The sequence below is a fragment of the Oryzias latipes genome, chromosome 17, assembly GCF_053564925.1.
Source record: "Oryzias latipes strain Hd-rR chromosome 17, Olatipes_Hd-rR_3.1".
NCBI lineage: Eukaryota > Metazoa > Chordata > Actinopteri > Beloniformes > Adrianichthyidae > Oryzias > Oryzias latipes.
The window spans coordinates 22,477,697-22,496,183 of NC_136253.1; the positions used below are offsets into that span (position 1 = coordinate 22,477,697).

General features: G+C 41.1%; 1 protein-coding gene across 2 annotated transcripts in view; it reads left to right on the top strand.

Moving 5' to 3' along the window:
- Nucleotides 1-17,375, top strand: part of carmil3 (capping protein regulator and myosin 1 linker 3) — a 126,168-nt gene extending 108,793 nt beyond the window's left edge. For both annotated transcript variants that reach the window (XM_023965176.2, XM_078935509.1), the window contains exons 33-38: nucleotides 7,284-7,403; nucleotides 8,092-8,260; nucleotides 10,663-11,011; nucleotides 11,344-11,444; nucleotides 11,557-11,761; nucleotides 16,718-17,375. In XM_023965176.2, the coding sequence (XP_023820944.1) occupies nucleotides 7,284-7,403; nucleotides 8,092-8,260; nucleotides 10,663-11,011; nucleotides 11,344-11,444; nucleotides 11,557-11,761; nucleotides 16,718-16,758 (985 nt within the window). In that variant the 3' untranslated portion in view covers nucleotides 16,759-17,375. The remainder of the gene's footprint in view (nucleotides 1-7,283; nucleotides 7,404-8,091; nucleotides 8,261-10,662; nucleotides 11,012-11,343; nucleotides 11,445-11,556; nucleotides 11,762-16,717) is intronic.
- Nucleotides 17,376-18,487: the final 1,112 nt, after the last annotated feature.

An 18,487-nucleotide genomic window follows, 5' to 3' on the forward strand; every position in this document is an offset into this window, starting at 1 on the left:
TGTTCGGCAGTTCTAGACAATCAAAAAATAAAATGGTTGCTATGGAGATAAAATCAGGAGAAGGCAGGCATTTAAAAAAATATGGTTTTTTTTTCAGCCACTGAATATCTGCTGCCACTGTCCAGAGTCTAATTTCTTTATTATTATTATTTTTATTATTCTTTGAAAGTGCACAGAAATAGTATAAACAATGTCATTTCCACCTAATTCCATTTCAACACTGACGTATGTGAAGTAAGTCCAGATTAAATCTGTCCCTGTGCAACCTCTTGTAATGTTTCAGGCTGACAAATTTCCTCCCAGTATATCAATAAATACAGCTATATTTTGAAATATTTATGTCACGCCACCTAATGAAGTATGATTCACGCAGGCATCTGTGTGGGAAAGCAGTAACTTTAGGATAAACCTGCCAAAGTTTAGAGCTCCTGACTCTGCAGTTCCTCTCTCCGGTATCAGCTTTCCTCAGATGGCTGGACGGATTTATTTTTATAGGCCTGAAACATTTCAGTTTTAGTCTTAAAGCTTTTAGTTTTCAAAGGTTTGTCTTTGAAGACTCTGAAAATGTGTGGCTCACCACATGTCTGGTTATAAATTGCACTGAATCGCAGTTGGCAAGCAACCGCTGAGAGCAGCGCAGCGCTGATGGCGGGAACAAAAATCAGTAAATAAATGTGTTTTTAGGGCCAGGAGGCCTGTCGTTGAGGAAAACGGGGAACAAGACACACATTTCCTTAGAATATGCAAAGAACATTTGATAATAAATATTTTATCATGGTTCTAAAATGTTTAACATCTGAATTTATTAGATGCGAGAATTAAACGATGGTGACATTAAACTAAATATGTAACATTTATTCATAACACAATTTCATACAGAGGCATTTTAAAGTGAAGTTACTCAAAATATCAACAATCAAGCGCAATGTGAATGTAAAATTAAATAAATAACTTCAGCAAGACAAAAAGGTGAACAAGGTATAAAGTTTTGGATTGAAAGGTGAATCTAGTTTTAGCAGACAAAGGACCCTCTGGTAGAAGCAGCTCCACAATGTTTGGTACTTGGATAGCACAAGGAGATCAGTCATGAAATATTCTAGTTTAAATGCTAATGAGGGACTTTCTCAGTAATAAGGAAAAAGGCAAATGTGTTTCAAAGCCAGCAGAGAACAAAGTACAAAAGTGTGTGCAGTCCAGTCAAACATGACTTGAAATCAAACTTAAATGAAAAAAGAAGTAAAAAAATGACTTTGGTATTTCAGTTTGTTTTTGTCATTGCGGTTTTTTCCTGTGGATTCATAACACGACGATTTATTTAAACAAAAAATTAAAAAATCTGATGCTAAATTCACACCGGGCATGTGATGCACGTTCAAGAACAGGCATTCTTAAAGGGCCCTCAACTTGCATTATTGAAAGTGCTAAAATTAATGAATGCGCAAAAATTACTATTATGATAAATTATTATTATTATTATTATTAAACGTGCATTTAATAATGTGCATATGGTGCATTTAATAATGTGCTTTTAGCGCTCTTAATAATGTGCTTTTAGCGCGTTTAAACGGGCTAAAAGCACATTATTAAGAGCACTTAAAGCACATTCATGAATGAGAGTTTTGAACGCGGAAACCCAAGATGCGCATCCACGCAGGTTTATATACACCTTTTTGCCAATAGTGGTTGCTTAAACGCGTGACGTGTGAAGGCGGTGTAAACGTATCTTGACATGAATAATCTCTTCCTTTAGGCCATTTTATTCAGGTGTCTTTATTTAGACTCCATGACACGTATGTGTGAGCCTTAACGTGTTAATTGGTTCTGAAGACCATTATCACTGGAAGCAGAATCGGGTCCTGAAAGCCCAAAGGTTCTGTATTTAACCACATGGAGATTCAAGATAAGCTCCTAGGGATTGTAAGCTTCTTGACAGGCGTACATGAAAATTCAATTCAATTCAATTCAATTTTATTTGTATAGCCCAAAATCACAACAACAGTCGTCTCGATGGGCTTCGAAGTAAAACATGAAATCAAAAGGATCACGAATACAAAGAGTTCAATAGAAAAATACTAAAATGAACTAACAAACTGACTAAGCTATACTGGCATCCCTGCCCTTAGACCCCCCTTCGCGGTAAGGAAAAACTCCCAAAAAAACCGGATTCCGGAAAAAACGAAGAAACCTCAGGGGTGCCCACATGAAGGAGGGATCCTCCCCCAGGACGGACAGGCGATTTACCAGAACTCTTAGAGAAGAATTAACTTATCTAAATCTACAACTACATATATAAAAGTCCAGCATACGAGCTTCATCCAGCCGTGGTTGTGGGGACAGTCAAAGGCGCGAGTCGAGCCGGAGACAGGAACCACAGCCAGGTGTAGGAGCAGGAGCAGAGACGAGGTACTCGGTCAGGCACAGAGCAGAGACGAGCCAGAGATGAGCCAGAGGCAGGATCCACAGCCAGGTGTAGGAGCAGGAGCAAAGGCGAGGTAAACGGTCAGGAACTGGAGCACGGATGAGCCAACTGGAGTCTGGAAGCACTCCCACTCCCCAGGAGGGGAGAGGAAAAGAGGGACAATACATGAATCGCACTGCACCAAACAGAGGCATGGAGAACTAAATAATAAATTATGATCAAGAATAGAGGAGAGGAAGGGTAGAAGTAAAAAAGGAAAGAGGACAGAACCCCAGTGCACCATAGTTACCCCAGCTTCAACTTCTAGCAGCCTTTTAAAAGAAATAGTTTTTATTAAGTTTAATTTAAACAAACTAACATTAAGTTAAATAATCTCTGAATACTAACTAGTCTGACAATAAGCCTGTCCAAAGAGGAACGTTTTCAGTCTAGCTTTGAATGTAGAAACTGTGTCGGCCTCTCTTACATGAGCTGGGAGTTTATTCCATAAGACAGGGGCTTGGTGGCTAAACGCTCTACCTCCAACCGTACTTTTACTAATTCTAGGAACCACAAGCAGTCCTGCATTTTGCGAGCGAAGTGTTCTGATTGGTTGGTAAGGGACTATGAGGTCCTTAATATAGGACGGGGCCATTCCATGTAAGGCCTTATAGGTTAACAGGAGGATCTTGAACTTAATTCTAGAATCAACTGGGAGCCAATGGAGCGAAACTAACACAGGAGTGATGTGATCTCTTCTGCTGGTTCCAGCTAACAATCTAGCAGCTGCGTTCTGAACAAGCTGGAGACTTCTTAAGGAACTCTTAGGACACGCTGCTAACAAGGAGTTACAGTAATCCAGCCTCGACGTAACAAATGCATGGATGAGTTTTTCAGCATCACTCTTAGAAAGTATATTTCTGATCTTAGCAATATTCCGCAGGTGAAAAAAGGCAGTTCTACATGCCTGAGATATGTGAGCCTTAAATGATAAATCCTGGTCAAGTAAAACCCCAAGGTTTCTAACTGTGGAATTGGGGGCTATACTTATACCATCCAGGGAGACTATCTGAGCAGACAGAGCATCTCTGAGGTTTTTAGGACCAAGTATAATGACCTCAGTTTTTTCTGGGTTCAAGAGGAGGTAATTAATTGTCATCCAGGTCTTGATGTCACTGATGCAGGCGTTCAGTTTCTCTATCTGGTCATTCTGGTCAGGCTTCATGGATAAATACAACTGCGTATCGTCGGCATAACAATGAAAATTAATGCTGTGTTTCCTGATTATGTTTCCTAGGGGTAACATATAAAGCGTAAACAGGATCGGTCCCAAGACTGAGCCCTGTGGGACTCCATAGTTGACTCGAGTGCACTGAGAGGAATGGCCATTTACATTAACGAACTGATACCTATCAGACAGATAGGATTTAAACCACTGGAGAGCAGATCCTCTGATCCCTATGTCCTGCTCTAATCTATGGAGTAAAATACCGTGGTCGATAGTGTCAAAGGCAGCACTGAGGTCCAACAGGACCAGAATAGAAAGTAGTCCCTTTTCTGAGGCCAATAACAAGTCATTAGAGACTCTAACTAGTGCAGTTTCCGTACTGTGGTGAGGTCTAAACCCCGACTGAAAGTCTTCAAAGTGGCTGTTGTCCTGTAGGTGGCAGTAAAGCTGCTTAACTACAACTCTTTCTAGGATTTTAGAAATAAAGGGCAGGTTTGATATCGGTCTATAGTTGGCCAAGATGCTAGGATCCAAACTGGGCTTTTTCAGAAGAGGTTTAACAACTGCATATTTAAAAGACTGTGGCACGTAACCCGTTTCCAGAGAGGCATTTATTATTGTTAATATGGGATCATTAATTAGGGGAAAAGTTTCTTTAAAAAGTCTAGTGGGAATTGGGTCTAACAGACACGTTGAGGATTTGGAGGACGTAATAATTGATGTTATTTCCGCTTGATCCACAGCAGTGAAGCAGTCTAATGTTACAGAGGTTTCTATGGATGCCTCCATTTCTACCGCTTCGGCCTGCTCTGGGCTGATAGTAGGAATAACTTGATTTAACTTATGTCTAATATTTGAGATTTTACTATCGAAAAATGTAAGAAAATCATCAGAGCTGAGAGAAACAGGAACATGTGGTTCTACTGAGCTCTGACTGCGAGTTAATTTAGCTATAGTGCTAAAAAGAAATCTTGGATTGTTTCCATTCTCTGATATTAAGGTTGAATAGTACTGGCTTCTAGCTCTACGCAGAGCTTTTTTATAATTTAATAGGCTATGTTTCCAGATATCCAGAGACTGCTCTGAACCGGAGCGGCGCCATTCTCTTTCCAACTTACGGGTTTCTCGTTTAAGAGAACGAGTTTCAGCGTTAAACCACGGTGCTACTCGGTTTTGTCTGACGAACTTAGGTTTCAAGGGGGCAACAACATCGAGTGTACTCCTGAGGGCTTGTAAGGCATCATTAACAAAGTGGTCATTTATACTAGGACTGATAATATGGGAGCTGGTCTCAGAGTATTTTCTCAGAATATCACTAAGTACTGGCTGAACTGTGTGTTTAAACTCAGACACAGAACGGTCAGTTAAGGTTCTTCTAAGCTGTTTCTTATTCACTGGTGCAGAAGGATGTTCCAGTGTAAGCTGGAAGGTAATCAGAAAGTGATCAGAAATGATGGGGTTAAGAGGAAGGACACTCAGCTGGTTGATCTCTATCCCATGGGTTAGAACAAGGTCCAGGGTGTGCTTATGACAGTGAGTGGGTTCATTCACACTTTGGGTGAAACCAACATCATCTAATAAAGCTGCAAAAGCCTTTCCTAGGCAGTCACTGGGGTCATCAACATGAATATTAAAATCCCCTAATATTATAATTTGATCAGAATCTAAGACAATAGTCGATAGGAAGTCGGAAAACTCAGTTAAAAATTCTGAATATGGGCCGGGGGGGCGATAAATAATTATGAGTAAAACAGGTTTTGGAGTTTTCCTGTTTGGGTGATTTATAGACAATATGATGCTTTCAAATGAATTATAAGCATTTTTAACTTTAGGGCTGAGAAGTAAGCTAGACTGTGATATTACTGCCAAACCACCTCCTTTCCCTGAAATCCTGGATTTCTGATAGTTAGTATAAGTGGGGGGGGTTGCTTCATTCAATCTAACATAGTCATCCTGATGGAGCCAAGTTTCTGTTAAGGCTAAAAGACTAAGATTGTTATCAGTAATTAACTCGTTGACTAAGAGGGACTTGGAGGAAATGGATCAAATGTTTAATAAACCGCATTTAATGACATCATAATTCTGCTTGTGAGAACTGCTGTCTGTCACTTTAAGGTTTCTATGACGCGCTCCTTTCATTTGTCTTTCAGCACATAAGCTAACGCTTGGACCTGCTTGACTTTCCCTGCATGGGTTTTGCACCGGCACTAACCCTAAGGGAGGCTCAGAGGAGCGTTTTACACTGCTGCTCTGCGCCCGGGTCTCGTCTCTGGATTGTCAGGTTAACAGACTAAGGCTAGCAGAAATGTTTCTAGAAAGAAGAGCGGCACCGTCCCGGGTGGGATGGACGCCGTCTCTCCGCATGAGACCGGGCTTCCCCCAAAACGCGCTCCAGTTATCCACAAAACCAACGCCGTTTTCTGGGCACCATCTAGAAAGCCAGCGGTTAAATGATGAAAAGCGGCTGTACATTTCATCATTGACTAAGTTCGGCAGGGGACCAGAGAAAATTACAGTGTCGGACATCGTCTTAGCCAGTTTACACACCGAAGTTACGTTTAACTTAACCACCTCTGACTGTCTCCGTCGGGCATCATTACCGCCTGCGTGAATCACGACTCGACGGAACCTGGACTTACTCTGAGCTAACATCCTAAGGTTCCCCTCGATGTCACCAACTCTGGCCCCCGGATAACACCTGACTGTAGCCGCTGGGAGCTCCACGTTTCTAACTTCAGAAGAGCCTATAACCAGAGTTGAGTGTTCAGCGGGTGTGTCGCTGAGGGGGGAGAACCTATTACTAACGTGGAGTCTCGGGTGCTCTAAGTTTTTGCGTTTAGCACTATGTTTCCTCCCAACCGGTACAAACCCCTGACTGTCTCCCGGCTGTTGGGAGGGCGCTGGGGTGCTAACTAAGTTAGCCCTGGTAGCGCGGCCCGCGCTACGAGTAACGACCTGGCTAGCCGGCTTAGCTTCCACTGTGCGGAGCCGCGCTTCTAACTGCTCCAGCCTGGCCTCCAAGTCTAACACAAGACTACACTTAACACACCTACCCCTATCTTCACTAAAGGAGGCAGGATCATCACTAAACATATGGCACATGGGGCAGGAGAGAGGAGGAGAGGCGGAAAGAGTGGTGGTGGCCATACTAGGTTCTAAGCTAAGGCTAGCGGTGTTTAAGTAAAGAGAAGTGGTTTATTTAGCAAAGTGAGAAAAGTGAACAGCAAGCGGTTTAACAGTGGTGAATTCGCTAATAAAAGGTACTAGATGTGAATATTAACCCAGATAACCCTTAGAGTAAGCAATAGTAGTAAGGCTAATGCCAAACAAGAGGACAGCAGTCACACAACTAGCACTGGGAATAGCTCACCCGGAAATGACGTCACAGGAAAAAAAATCACCCGTGAAAAGGTTCAGGCTCAAAAAAAAAGGATTCACAGAGGCAGTTAAAGAAAAATATCTTTTTTTTCTTTTCCAAAATATGAAGTCATTTGGACCTCTGAGCAATTTATAATAGAGGGCATAAGTCCTTGCACACTAGGATCCTCTGCCATCCAAACTAGCCGAAGCTTATATGACTGAAGGAAATTATAGATAGATGAGGGCTGATGCTACTTTTCCTTCAATCTGTTTTTTTTCCCTCCTCTTCCCTTTTAGTCAGCTATCATCCCTCCATCAAGCCCAGTCGCTGAGAAGGAAGAAAAGACGCAGCATGCTGTCCATCTTCTCCGGCTTCCGCAAGAACCGCAACTCCACCATTTCTTACCAAGACTCTGAGTGAGTGCACAGACCAGGACAATAAAGCCACTTCAGACTAATGCATAAAGGAGAAGATGCATTTCCTCAAACCGCTCTGAATTTACAAAACTACCGTTTTAGAATTGCGCCAAAGCTGCTCAGGGTTTTTCCTTGCTGCAGTCTTTGGCCAAATGGAGAAAATCGCAGTTGGCAAATGTGTTTTTACTCACAAAAGGGGAAAAAAACAATTAGTGGGCACACTTGGCAAACCGGACCACGGAACTACAAAGCTGAAAAGAGGTGAGAAAAGATCCTCTGAAAGCTCCAGTTCATGTCCAGAACCCCGGCATCACGCAAGCCTCTGCTGATTTTTTACAACCTCACAGTGGTGCTGGAATTACACATTACACGGAGGGCAAGTTTTACATCAGCCACAAGAAAAACACAACCTGTGAGTCATCCGAAGGCTGGCACAGCTAAATCCAGCTTTTTTTTTCCCCAAAGCAGATTGACCATTTTTGATCATATTTTACCTGCAGACTGATGCTCTGGAAGCATTTTGAGCAAAAGGCACAGCGGCAAATCATGTTTTTTGACTTGTGTGTTTTCTTTTTAAAAGAGCAACAACTCTGTATTTTTGTAACCTGTTTATTCAAAGGATAGTTTGAGGATTTTGCGCTAAAAACCCAATTTTGCAGCTTTTTCTTTTTTTTTTCTCTGCCCTCAGTGGAGCATCAGAGAATGTCTATTCACTGATCCAGCACCCTAAAGACAACGCGAGGCCTGAGAGCGCCGTCCCAGGAGCAAATGGGAACATGCCGTCGCCGCGGCCATCTTCAGGCATACCTGTTCAAGGAATGAGGGCTGCCAGCCCCCCTTGTCTCATCCAAAGACAGGTAAAAAGTCCCAATAACAACACACTTTCACTTCTGTAATTGTAAATTTCAGCCTTTCTGAAAGCAATCAGCCGCTGACACCCTCTGTGTATTATAGAGCTCTTAAGCTGGTTTGACATTTAAGGACTGTGCATTGCACTTTTTTTCTGACAGCAAGTCTATGTAGTTCATTTCTAAAAACACTTGAGACGTATTGCAAAAAAACAAAAAAAATCCAGTGAGGGTTTCGCTTTAATTATGTCACAGAATGAGTAGTGTTAAAGTAGAAAATGAAAAAGCATTTTGGAGAATTTATTTTTATTTTATTTTTGAGTCGATTGATGCAGCTACATAGTGCATTTCTGTTAATCAATTTTAATTGACAAATTAGATATTTCTTATTGAATTTTGCTACACATTTACTCGAGAGCTTTTTGAACATGAAATGTTAAAAACAGTTTCATTTTAATTAAGTGACAGAATGAGTAGTGTTAAAGTAGAAAATGAAAAAGCATTTTGGAGAACTGGTTTTTATTTTACTTTTGAGTCGATTGATGCAGCTACATTTCCTTTAATCAATCTTAATCGAAAAATTAGATATTTCTAGTTGAATTTTGCTACACATTTACTCGAGAGCTTTTTGAACATTAAATGTCAAAAACTAATTTCATTATCATTTTAATTAAGTGACAGAATGACGGAGTTAAAGAAGAAAAAGGTTTGGTGGATTGATTTTTATTTTTTAATCAACAAGCGCAGCTTCATTTTGGAAAAGGAAAAGCTTTTCTGGTATTGACTTTCATTTTTAACTATGCAACATCGTAAAGGTGCTTTATTCATCGTAAAGGTGAAATTATGAATTGCATTTTCTTTGCCCAAATTATACAACACCAAGTCTTATATAATTTGGAATGTTGTCATTCACCTTTTGGCATATTCCCCTTTCTTTGGAATTTGAGAAGAGGAATGTAATGAAAAAGTTGCTTCATAAAAAAAGCTCTTTATTTCATTATAAACTTACTTACTACTCAAAGCTGAACTTAAACACTAATCTGACACTTTGCCTTTGGAAGCTTCAGTATGGTTGCAAAACAACTCTTTTTAAAATTGGCCATGAAAAGAGGATAGAGTGAAAAGAATTGGTTTTATTTTTGTCTTCAGGAGCAACATTAAATGTATTTCAAGATAAAATAATAATAATAATAATAATGGATTGGATTTATCTGCGCTTTTCAAGACACCCAAAGCGCTTACATTATGTCCATTATTCATTCACTCCTCATTCATACTTGGTGATGGTAAGCTATGGTTGTAGCCACAGCTGCCCTGGGGCAGACTGACAGAGGCGTGGCTGCCATGAATAGTTTTATTCAGTAACTTGCAACTTGTAACTTCTTTCTGACCAAAGCGCAGATCAGAAAAAGTGCAAATGATGGTAGTTTTAAGTCTACAAAAACGATCTCATTTACGGCTCTCTTTGGTCATATGTGCAGCTACGTTTCACTGTTCCTGACACAATTATATCATCTTATTTAAGGAAAGAGCCATCATGTGAGTGGAAGGCTCAGAATGTGAATGGATGGAGTTATACTAGAACAAACTCTGATCCAAATGGGCTGGAAAAACCTCAAATATTCAAATAACAAACTAAAATAATTCGACCGTTGACTGTATAAGACAACTGGACCGAGTGAGTGTGACGTCATCCATAAATAACGACTTGCTTCCGGTTCCAAGTCAAGTCAATTCAGTCGCTATTTTTCCATGTTGGAACCAGATGTTGTCAGTCTGTCTACATTTCTGTAGCAACCTCCTTCTCCAATCAGGAGTGAACTTGTTGGAAGGCCACACCCCCACCGCTGGAAAGGAGGCTTGGAGGAATCTGTCAATCATTTTAAACGTTTGACGTGAAACCACATATTTTTATAGGTTCGTTAATAAGTTGAAAAACTTCAACTACAGAAAAAATATGGAAAAAAAATAGGATTAATAAAAACATGTTAAAGAGAAAACATGGTTATTCTGACAAACAGAATGACTGAATAATAATTGTAAATTTCTCCATAGAAGTCTATGGGATTTTGGCTTTTTGGGACCAGCAGGTTCTTCCTATTTGAAAAGCAAAGAGGGAGGGGCTTTCTCAGTCCAGGTTTTTTATACACTTAATGGTTGGACCCAAAATGATGAAGTAATTTACTTAAAGGCTAGCAAAGAAGGATGTTTAAGGGGGGGAAAAAAACTATTTCTGAAGGCTTTTGTCTCTGAAAGGTTTGAAATACCCCAAAATGTAGAACTAATATTTATGCAGACGGCATTCTGACTTGGTTTCAGGTGAACGGAAACGGAAGCTTTTGAATTTCTAGAATATTCTCTCTATTAAACCTCCTCTGCAATGTGACAAAATTGACAGGTTTCTCCTTCAGTCTGCAGATCTGGTCAGCATGGTGTACAGCTGCATCGGAGCAGAGATCGAGGACTCGGACGGCAGCAGCACCGGGGACAACAGATCGGACCTGGAAGCTGATGGATCCACCCCGCTCTCAGATACCCCCATCATGACTCGGAGCAACGGACACGTGGTGTCGTCCAGGCAGCAGACGGAGACGGGCAGACAGGAGAGGATCGTTCCCCTGACGGACTGCCGGATAGAGATGGACGAGGACGTGCACGCTGGCGGCAGAGCTCCCTGTGGACCACGGCCTGAGCCGCCTCCACAGAGCAACAAACCCAGTTTGGCTGTTATGAGACAGAGACACCTGCAGGAGCGCTTAGGTATTGCAGCTAAAGGGAGGTAAAATGCAAAAATGAAAAAGTGTGAGATTTGAAATCCATATAAGAAAAGATCAACTGTTTTTATGACTTTTAACCTGCCAATAAATGTTGCTGTTTGTCTTTATTGTGTAGATTTTCTACCAGGTAAATTAGATGATTAAAAAAAGCTCAGATTATTTACTTCACCTCTTGTTTTTTGTTTTTTTTTAACTTTTACAGAACCTTATATTTCAAGGGAAATAAATCACTTCTGGGGTTTTGCTTGAGGGAAAAAAAAAGGTTTGATCGATCACTGAAGCAAAAAAAAGGGTTTGTTGTTTATTTGTTACCAGAGGAGGCAGGAAAGCTGGAGGGACAAGACCAAAAGGAAACAACATATGAAGAGAAGCAGAGAGGGAGAGGACCGGAGGGACAGCGTCCTCTCATTCCCAAGGTGTGTTGTCACAATGACACGCAAAAACAACACTACATTTGTCAAGTTTTTTTTTTTTTTTTTCATTTATGTTGCAGCATAAAATACATCACAAACGTGTTTTTTCCAACAGCCCAGCACAGACCTCCAGAGAGAAAACTCCTCTCCAGAAAATACCAAGGACTTACCCCAAACAGCATCAGCAGGGCAGGAGGAGGAGCATAGCGGTGAGCAGAGAAGTCCTCCTGCTCACGCCATCACTGAGGAGGACGTTGGAGGGGCGAGCCCGTCTGGATCTGTGAAGTCTGGCGTGGAAACAGCGGATCCCTCCGTCATCGGTAAACGTCTTGTTTAATTGCAGTCGAGAATGACGACGGATGGAATCCTTTTCTACGTAAGGGTTAATGGCCGACGAAGTGTGCATTATTACTTTTTAACGCACGCCGTGGAAGCCTGAACCGTCCGACGCGAAGTGCGTTAAAAAGTAATAATGCACACTTCGAAGGCCATTAACCCGCTTATACCATGGTCACTTCTAAAAGCAATACACATGAACCAGTTTTTAGTCCTTAATTCTTGTTTTTTTCCGATTTGGATCGCTTTTCTCATAAAAAGCCGACTATATGTTACATGATGCGGCGCAGTGATACAAAACATTTAAGCTAGGCGACCGGAACTTCTTTTTTCACGGTGCGGTCATCAGGTTTTAATGCACACCCAGCAGCCAATCAGAATCGAGTTCAGCCGGACCATGGTATAATTAACTTTAATTAAGGTTTGAAAATTTACTTATGAAAATGTTGCGAGTGTGAAAGCCCCACCCACTCTGATTGATTTATTGGTCTTTTGAGTATGATTATGCCGTTTTTAGGCACAAAAAATAAATAAATAATGAGTTGTTTTCTAGGACAGAGTTTCTGCAGAGCAGCAAAAGTTCATTAGTAGAAAGTTTTAGGCGTAACCCTAGGGGTGGAGCAAGCCCACCCCTTGTTCCTATCATCCATTTGTTTACATGCTCCCGCTAGCTTACAGCCCCTCACAACCCCAACTTATTACCTGTGCACCAAAAATGGTGAGCAGTATTGGAGCTATCCAGAAGTACAATTCTGAGCCAGATGTCAGCTCAGACGAGGAAAACAAAGACGTACATGGATTTATTTGTCTGCAAGTGGATACATCAGAATGGATTAGAGCAGGGAGCTTGTGACCCGCCCATTGTAGCTTCTTTGTCACACGTACTATCTTTTTCAAACCGTTTGCTCCTGATTCACAATAATTTGAATAAAGAAATACTCAGGAATGCAGTTTTAAGCTTCATTTTCTTTCTTTATGTCCTCCATCATGTGAAAAACACAACAACATCACGTTAAAAACCCAATTTTCATCGGAGGGGGTCACTACTGGCCTTACGGGTTTATTCAAACCTAATAAACCGCTAGAATACTACTAAGGTGTAAAGGTATAACTTGTTGGTTATAAGTGCGTGTAATTCATTAAACTAAAGCTATGTTCACATCGTCCTCAGAAACGTGTTCAAGCAACCACTTTCATGAAAAGTCTGAGTGAACTCACGTAAACGCACATTTCGGGGTTCGGCGTTTGAAACAGTCACGTTCACAAGTTTGTACGACTTTTGCTGGGCTCTACATACAAAATGCGATCCCATTAAACCTACGTCTAAAGTTAAGCCAGGTCAAACTTTGACCAGTCAGGGACTCGGATTCGGAGGTGATGTATGGGTGGTGTTCACTTTAATTCACAGAAGTGCCAAGAGTTCAAAATTGATCATCACAGTTTCTGCCCGGACGGAATTATGACACCAAGTCAATCATATATCCCTCCCACGCCCTAAAGCGGATTTGGCGATCCCCTGCTCTGTCTTGAGGTCTTCCGTAAGGGTGGGGTCACTTGGACCCCTCAAGACAGCACAGGCTAAATCCGACTTAGGGCGTGGGAGGGATATCGGAAGAGATTTTTACTGCATCAACATTTCTCACCAAGCCTCTTCCAACTGTAGGTGGCAGACATGCGCAGTATTGGGCAGCGACTGTCCGTTGTGAACGCCATTTCCCTAACGTGTGTCACATGCCTGGTGGGAACAATACAAATACTTCACAATACACTTACCATACGAACAGCGGCAGCGGCTGGGTAGCTCGGTTGGTAAGGTGGGAAGCTACCATGCAGGAAACCAGGGTTCGATTCCCGGAGGGGAATGAGCAATGGTACTGGGGGCAATTACCCCCCCAGAGACCCCCAACCCCCAGGTCCAATGCACCCTACATGGGCACACCAGGCCCGGCAGCCCGGAGGACCCGGAACAAGAGATGCCAGAGGACAATCATGGCCAAATCTCTGGTAGCCCGAACACTAACACCCCAGCCAAGGGTGAGAAAACACTTGTAAGGAAGTAGGCTACAGTGGATTTCCAGCTCGGTCAGGGCTGCACACCTGACTATTTCTGTCCCCACAGCTGCGTGCATTGAATGCTCAGGAATACGTTCAAGGACAATAGGCATCTTCAACGTTTCATAACAAACCCAGTATTTGTGTTTGACATGTTTCCTTCAGTGCGTTCCTGCATGTTCTGCTTTCTTCTCATTTTTTTTTGAAGTTCCAAGTCGGTTCCACACCGGTTCCAGACTGTTTCCTCTCGGGTACGGAGCAGGACAGTCCCCAGGATCACCCTGGCTCCCTATGATTATCTTCATCGGGGAAGGGGGTGGGAGAAGTGAAAGGGGTGGGGGGGTTCTTTGTTGATCTTGGGGGGGGGGGGGGGGGGGGGGTCTATTTTTACATTGTTTTATATCATTTATTTTGGTGTACAAAATTTGATTTGATTTGATCAGATAACAGAAACAATTCTCTTTGCTGCCTGGCTTGAACCACAAACATCGGTGTCACTTCCTTCGTATGTGTGGTGCAACAACTACTTCACCAACAAAGTGTGTAATAGCTGTGAATCATCGGCATACAGAATCATGTCAAAAGCGCATGTTAAATTAGCCACAGCCCAATGTATTCCTTATATCGGTGACTAATTTTAATAGTATCTCTCAATTTTATGATGAGTCATACTCGACCTATTATATGCTGCATGTGCCAAAATGTAATCAAATGAAGGAATTATAACTTGCTATGGCTTTTTTTTTTTTTTACTCCAAACATGTCCAGTTTGGACATGTTTGCTGGCATAAATGAGAATGATTTTCCCCCCAAGAAGACCTTATGACTGGCTTTTTATCAAGCCAATTGCCTTCTTTGATTCTCTTACTTCTTCTGATAATTTAAGTCCTGACTGAGCGTATTCATCCACCCTGAGCCCTGAAAAGCCTGTGGTGTTGGAATTCAAGGCAATAATCGCTGCCTTTTAACATCCCAAAAGTATGAAGCTCTGGTCTTTTAAAATAAGCTGCAGGGAAATTTCAGTTGGAAGGGAGAAAAGGATAAAAATATTTAAAATATATCAAAGTATTGTATGAAAGGGGTTTATTCAGAACAGGCTCTTTAATGACCCGTCTACTTCAAGTTGACAAAATCTAAGTACACTGAGGTTGAGGGTAAAATTAGAAGTTAAAGATAGTTTGGAGTTATGTTATTCATAAAAATGCTGATTTAATTTGGAAGCTCCTCCTTGCCCTGTCAAAAGTACCAAATCTTACCAAAAAGTTTTTTTTTTTGAGTAGATGCCATTAAAGGTTTAAAAAACGTCTTAATTTCCAAAAATTAAATGAAGCTCTGGCCTTTTAATGAAGGGTGACATTTCAAGGAAATGTTTCTCTACAGAACGTTCAACACTAGAGGCATCAATGCAGACAAACTGGAGCAGCCCTGGGCTCCCAGAATGCATCAGCACCTCAACAGACAGATGTGCGAAAAGTGGAAAATACTATTCAGAGTATGTCACAGCACCCCCCCCCCCCCAATAAAAATAAAGAAGAAAAATAAATCATCAGAAATACATCGTACTTTGGGGATAACTTTATTTAACAAAATACAGAAACAATAACGAACATTATAACTGCAGCATAAAGAACATGCCAACAAGTCGAATGAACCCTTTATATCACTCTAAATCACTAAATCCATTAAATTCTTCGTCTGTGCTCCCAAACCCGGAGTTAAACTGAGTGACACTTCTTCTGTGTTGCTGTCAGTTCCAAAAACGAAAACACACACCCACAGCGCCCTCTAGTGCTTATTTGTTTGTTTTTTTAATGTCGCATATAAGTCACACCTGAGCATAAGTGGCCGGCAAAACTAAGCCAAAAAGGGGGCCTTGTACTCTTAAAAAAAAAAAACTAAAAAAATATTCTGTAAACAATGTAAAAACTGTAATTCTGGTAAAGCCGTTAAAGATATTGTAAATCTACTAATTACCCGACTGTGGTGAAACTATGCTATGCCCCTTTTTTGGTTTTATTTTTTAGCTTCTCCTTTTATACTATTGTCGGTGAAGGATTTAACCCCATAAAAAATGATCAATAGATTATTTATTGTAAGTGAAGTCAAAACAAAAGCAAGGATTTTGACATTCTGAGAAAGCAACAACAGAAACAGCAGCACATGTGGGTAAACAAAGGATCGTTACATTTGCTAACTGTGAAGCCAAATAGAGTCTCCAGGAGGTAGTGAGACTCGATCATAGTCAAGATAGATAGAGTCAATCTGGGAGATTTTTTTTTTTTTTTTTTTTTAAAGGAAACACATTCAGAAAAATGCAATCTTTTTTAGAGAGGTGTCCCACAGGTAGATGGACTTTCATTTTTTGTAGTCTCTATGGTTTGGTTTGGTTTGCTAATGTAATGTACAGCCTGAACACATTTGAAGCTTTTAATTCCCGTTTTTGGAGAAAAGAAAAAGAAAAAACACCTTTGTGATCATGTTGGCACCTACACGTCTCTACCAAATCCAAGTCCCTGATTGGTCAAAGTTCAGTGCAGCTGCATTTTCAGCAGCCAAAAAGTTCAATCGGTTGAACTTTGGATCAATGAATGCCTGATTTGTACGCAGAGCACGCGACCAGACTTCAAAATTTGCGTAGCGACCCGTGAACGTGAGCGTTCTGAACGCAAACGCCCGAGATCCAGGTTGGCATGCGTTCAGGTATAGACTCTACATTGAAAGTGGACGTTTGAACAATCGTGATCGCTTCATGAACTAATAGGCTTCTCCCGTGATGCTGGAGAGCCATTTAACTCCTCAAAAAAGAAAAGTAAATAAATAAAAATGGATGGCTTGTTGATTAGAGTGTTGCAGCTTTTCACCCGTGTGTTTTCTACCTACCCCTGCAGGTTTCAAAAGCCCCAACGGGGGTAACGATGACGCTCTATGACATCACGGGAGGGGCAGGGACTGGAACAAGGAAGATTGGAGCGAGACGAGCTTTTAAAACCGTGTGGAGTTGGCTGAGGCATTTCATTCTTATCCTTTTAACCCATTTGTAGTTGAAGATGCATGTGTTGTTTCATTCTTTGGAGTACTTTTTTTTTGTTTTTTTGGTCTGCTTGCCCTAACAATGGTTTTCTAATGGAAGAGGAACCTGCAGGTTCCTAAAAACCAACAGTATTTCTGTGTCTCCTGTATGATTGTGGTCTGCTGTTGTGCGAATCAGGAGTCGCTCCCCTCCCGCTGTGTTTTTATCGACAATCTACGACTACTATCACGTGAGTTTGTACTTGTATTTATTTGAATGACGATGTAGATGCTGAAAACCAAGCTGCACTAAATGGTTGGTTTGGTTTTTAAGTGTGCTGATATTTGATAAGTGTCTTTGTAAGTATGCTTCTGGTGTGTGTTTGTGACAGAGGAACCGTCCTAAAGATGATCCAAACTTAGATTGTGGGTTGTTTTCCTTTGATTTTTGTGGATCTGAAAATGGTTCTATTTTCTAAAGATGCTTCTATGAATCAAGATGAATAAAATGAACTTTGCAGAAGGATCTGAATCGTCTTTAAAGTCCCTTCTCCTCTTTTTTTCAGCCTATTCAGATGCTAACTAACCAAATTTTTTCCCCCCATTGTATCAGCAAAAAGTAATCTATTTAAGATGTGTATATAGTCATCATCATCATCATCTATGTATTTATTTATAAAGTACCTTCCACCACCAGCCAAGGAGACCCAAAAGACTGTACACATGGAGAACGACACATTTAAGAATAAAAAGCACAAACCCAATATAAAAGATATTAAAACCAGCATAATAACAGGGCTAGTGCTGAAATGGAGGAACAATTCTTTTATAAAACTCCAAGAGCGTGGCCTTTCTAATTGCCGCTGGCAACTGATTCCATAGTTTAGGAACCAAAACAGTAAACGCACAGTCCCCCCGAAAATGACCTTTGGTTCTGGGAACCATTAATACAAACTGGTCAGTGGAACGTAAGGACTTTAGGGGGGAATGTTTTAAAAGCAGACTGGAGGGGTAAGAAGGTGACGTACCTGCCAAGGACTTAAAAGGACGGCCCAGAATTTGAATAAAAAGCTATTATTGTGCTGGCAGCCAGTTTTACAGAGACCAAGATGGGTGTTGTGTGGTCAAACTTCTTTGGCCCACCCTGAAATCTGGCTGCTGCATCTTGGACCAGCTGCAGCCACCTTGGGTAAGCCAGCATATAAAGAACTACAATCATTTAGTCTGGACAACACGAAGGCATGGATGACAATATCAAGGTTTAGTTTTGATTTTAAGGACTTGATCCTAGCCATCTGAAAAAAGCAGGTCACAGCGTTTATTTGAAGGTTGAGCTTCAGAGCTGCGTCAAGTTCAACACCACGGGGAAATATTTTGATGTTTGGTTATTGGTCACAAGAGAGAGGAGATCTAGAGGTAGGGAGAAACACAATGACCTCGGTTTTGCTTTCATTTACGCCAAAAAAGTTAGCCGACATCCACGACTGGATGTCTGCTAATAGACATAATCTATACTAAAAGTATGCTTGAAGTTTACTTTTTATATACAATCTTTATTTTGCAAACTTTAAATGTTCCAATTTGCTCTGAAAAAGGACAGAGTTGGTATACTTCCTATACTGTTCGTACAAGGTCTATATTATACTTTC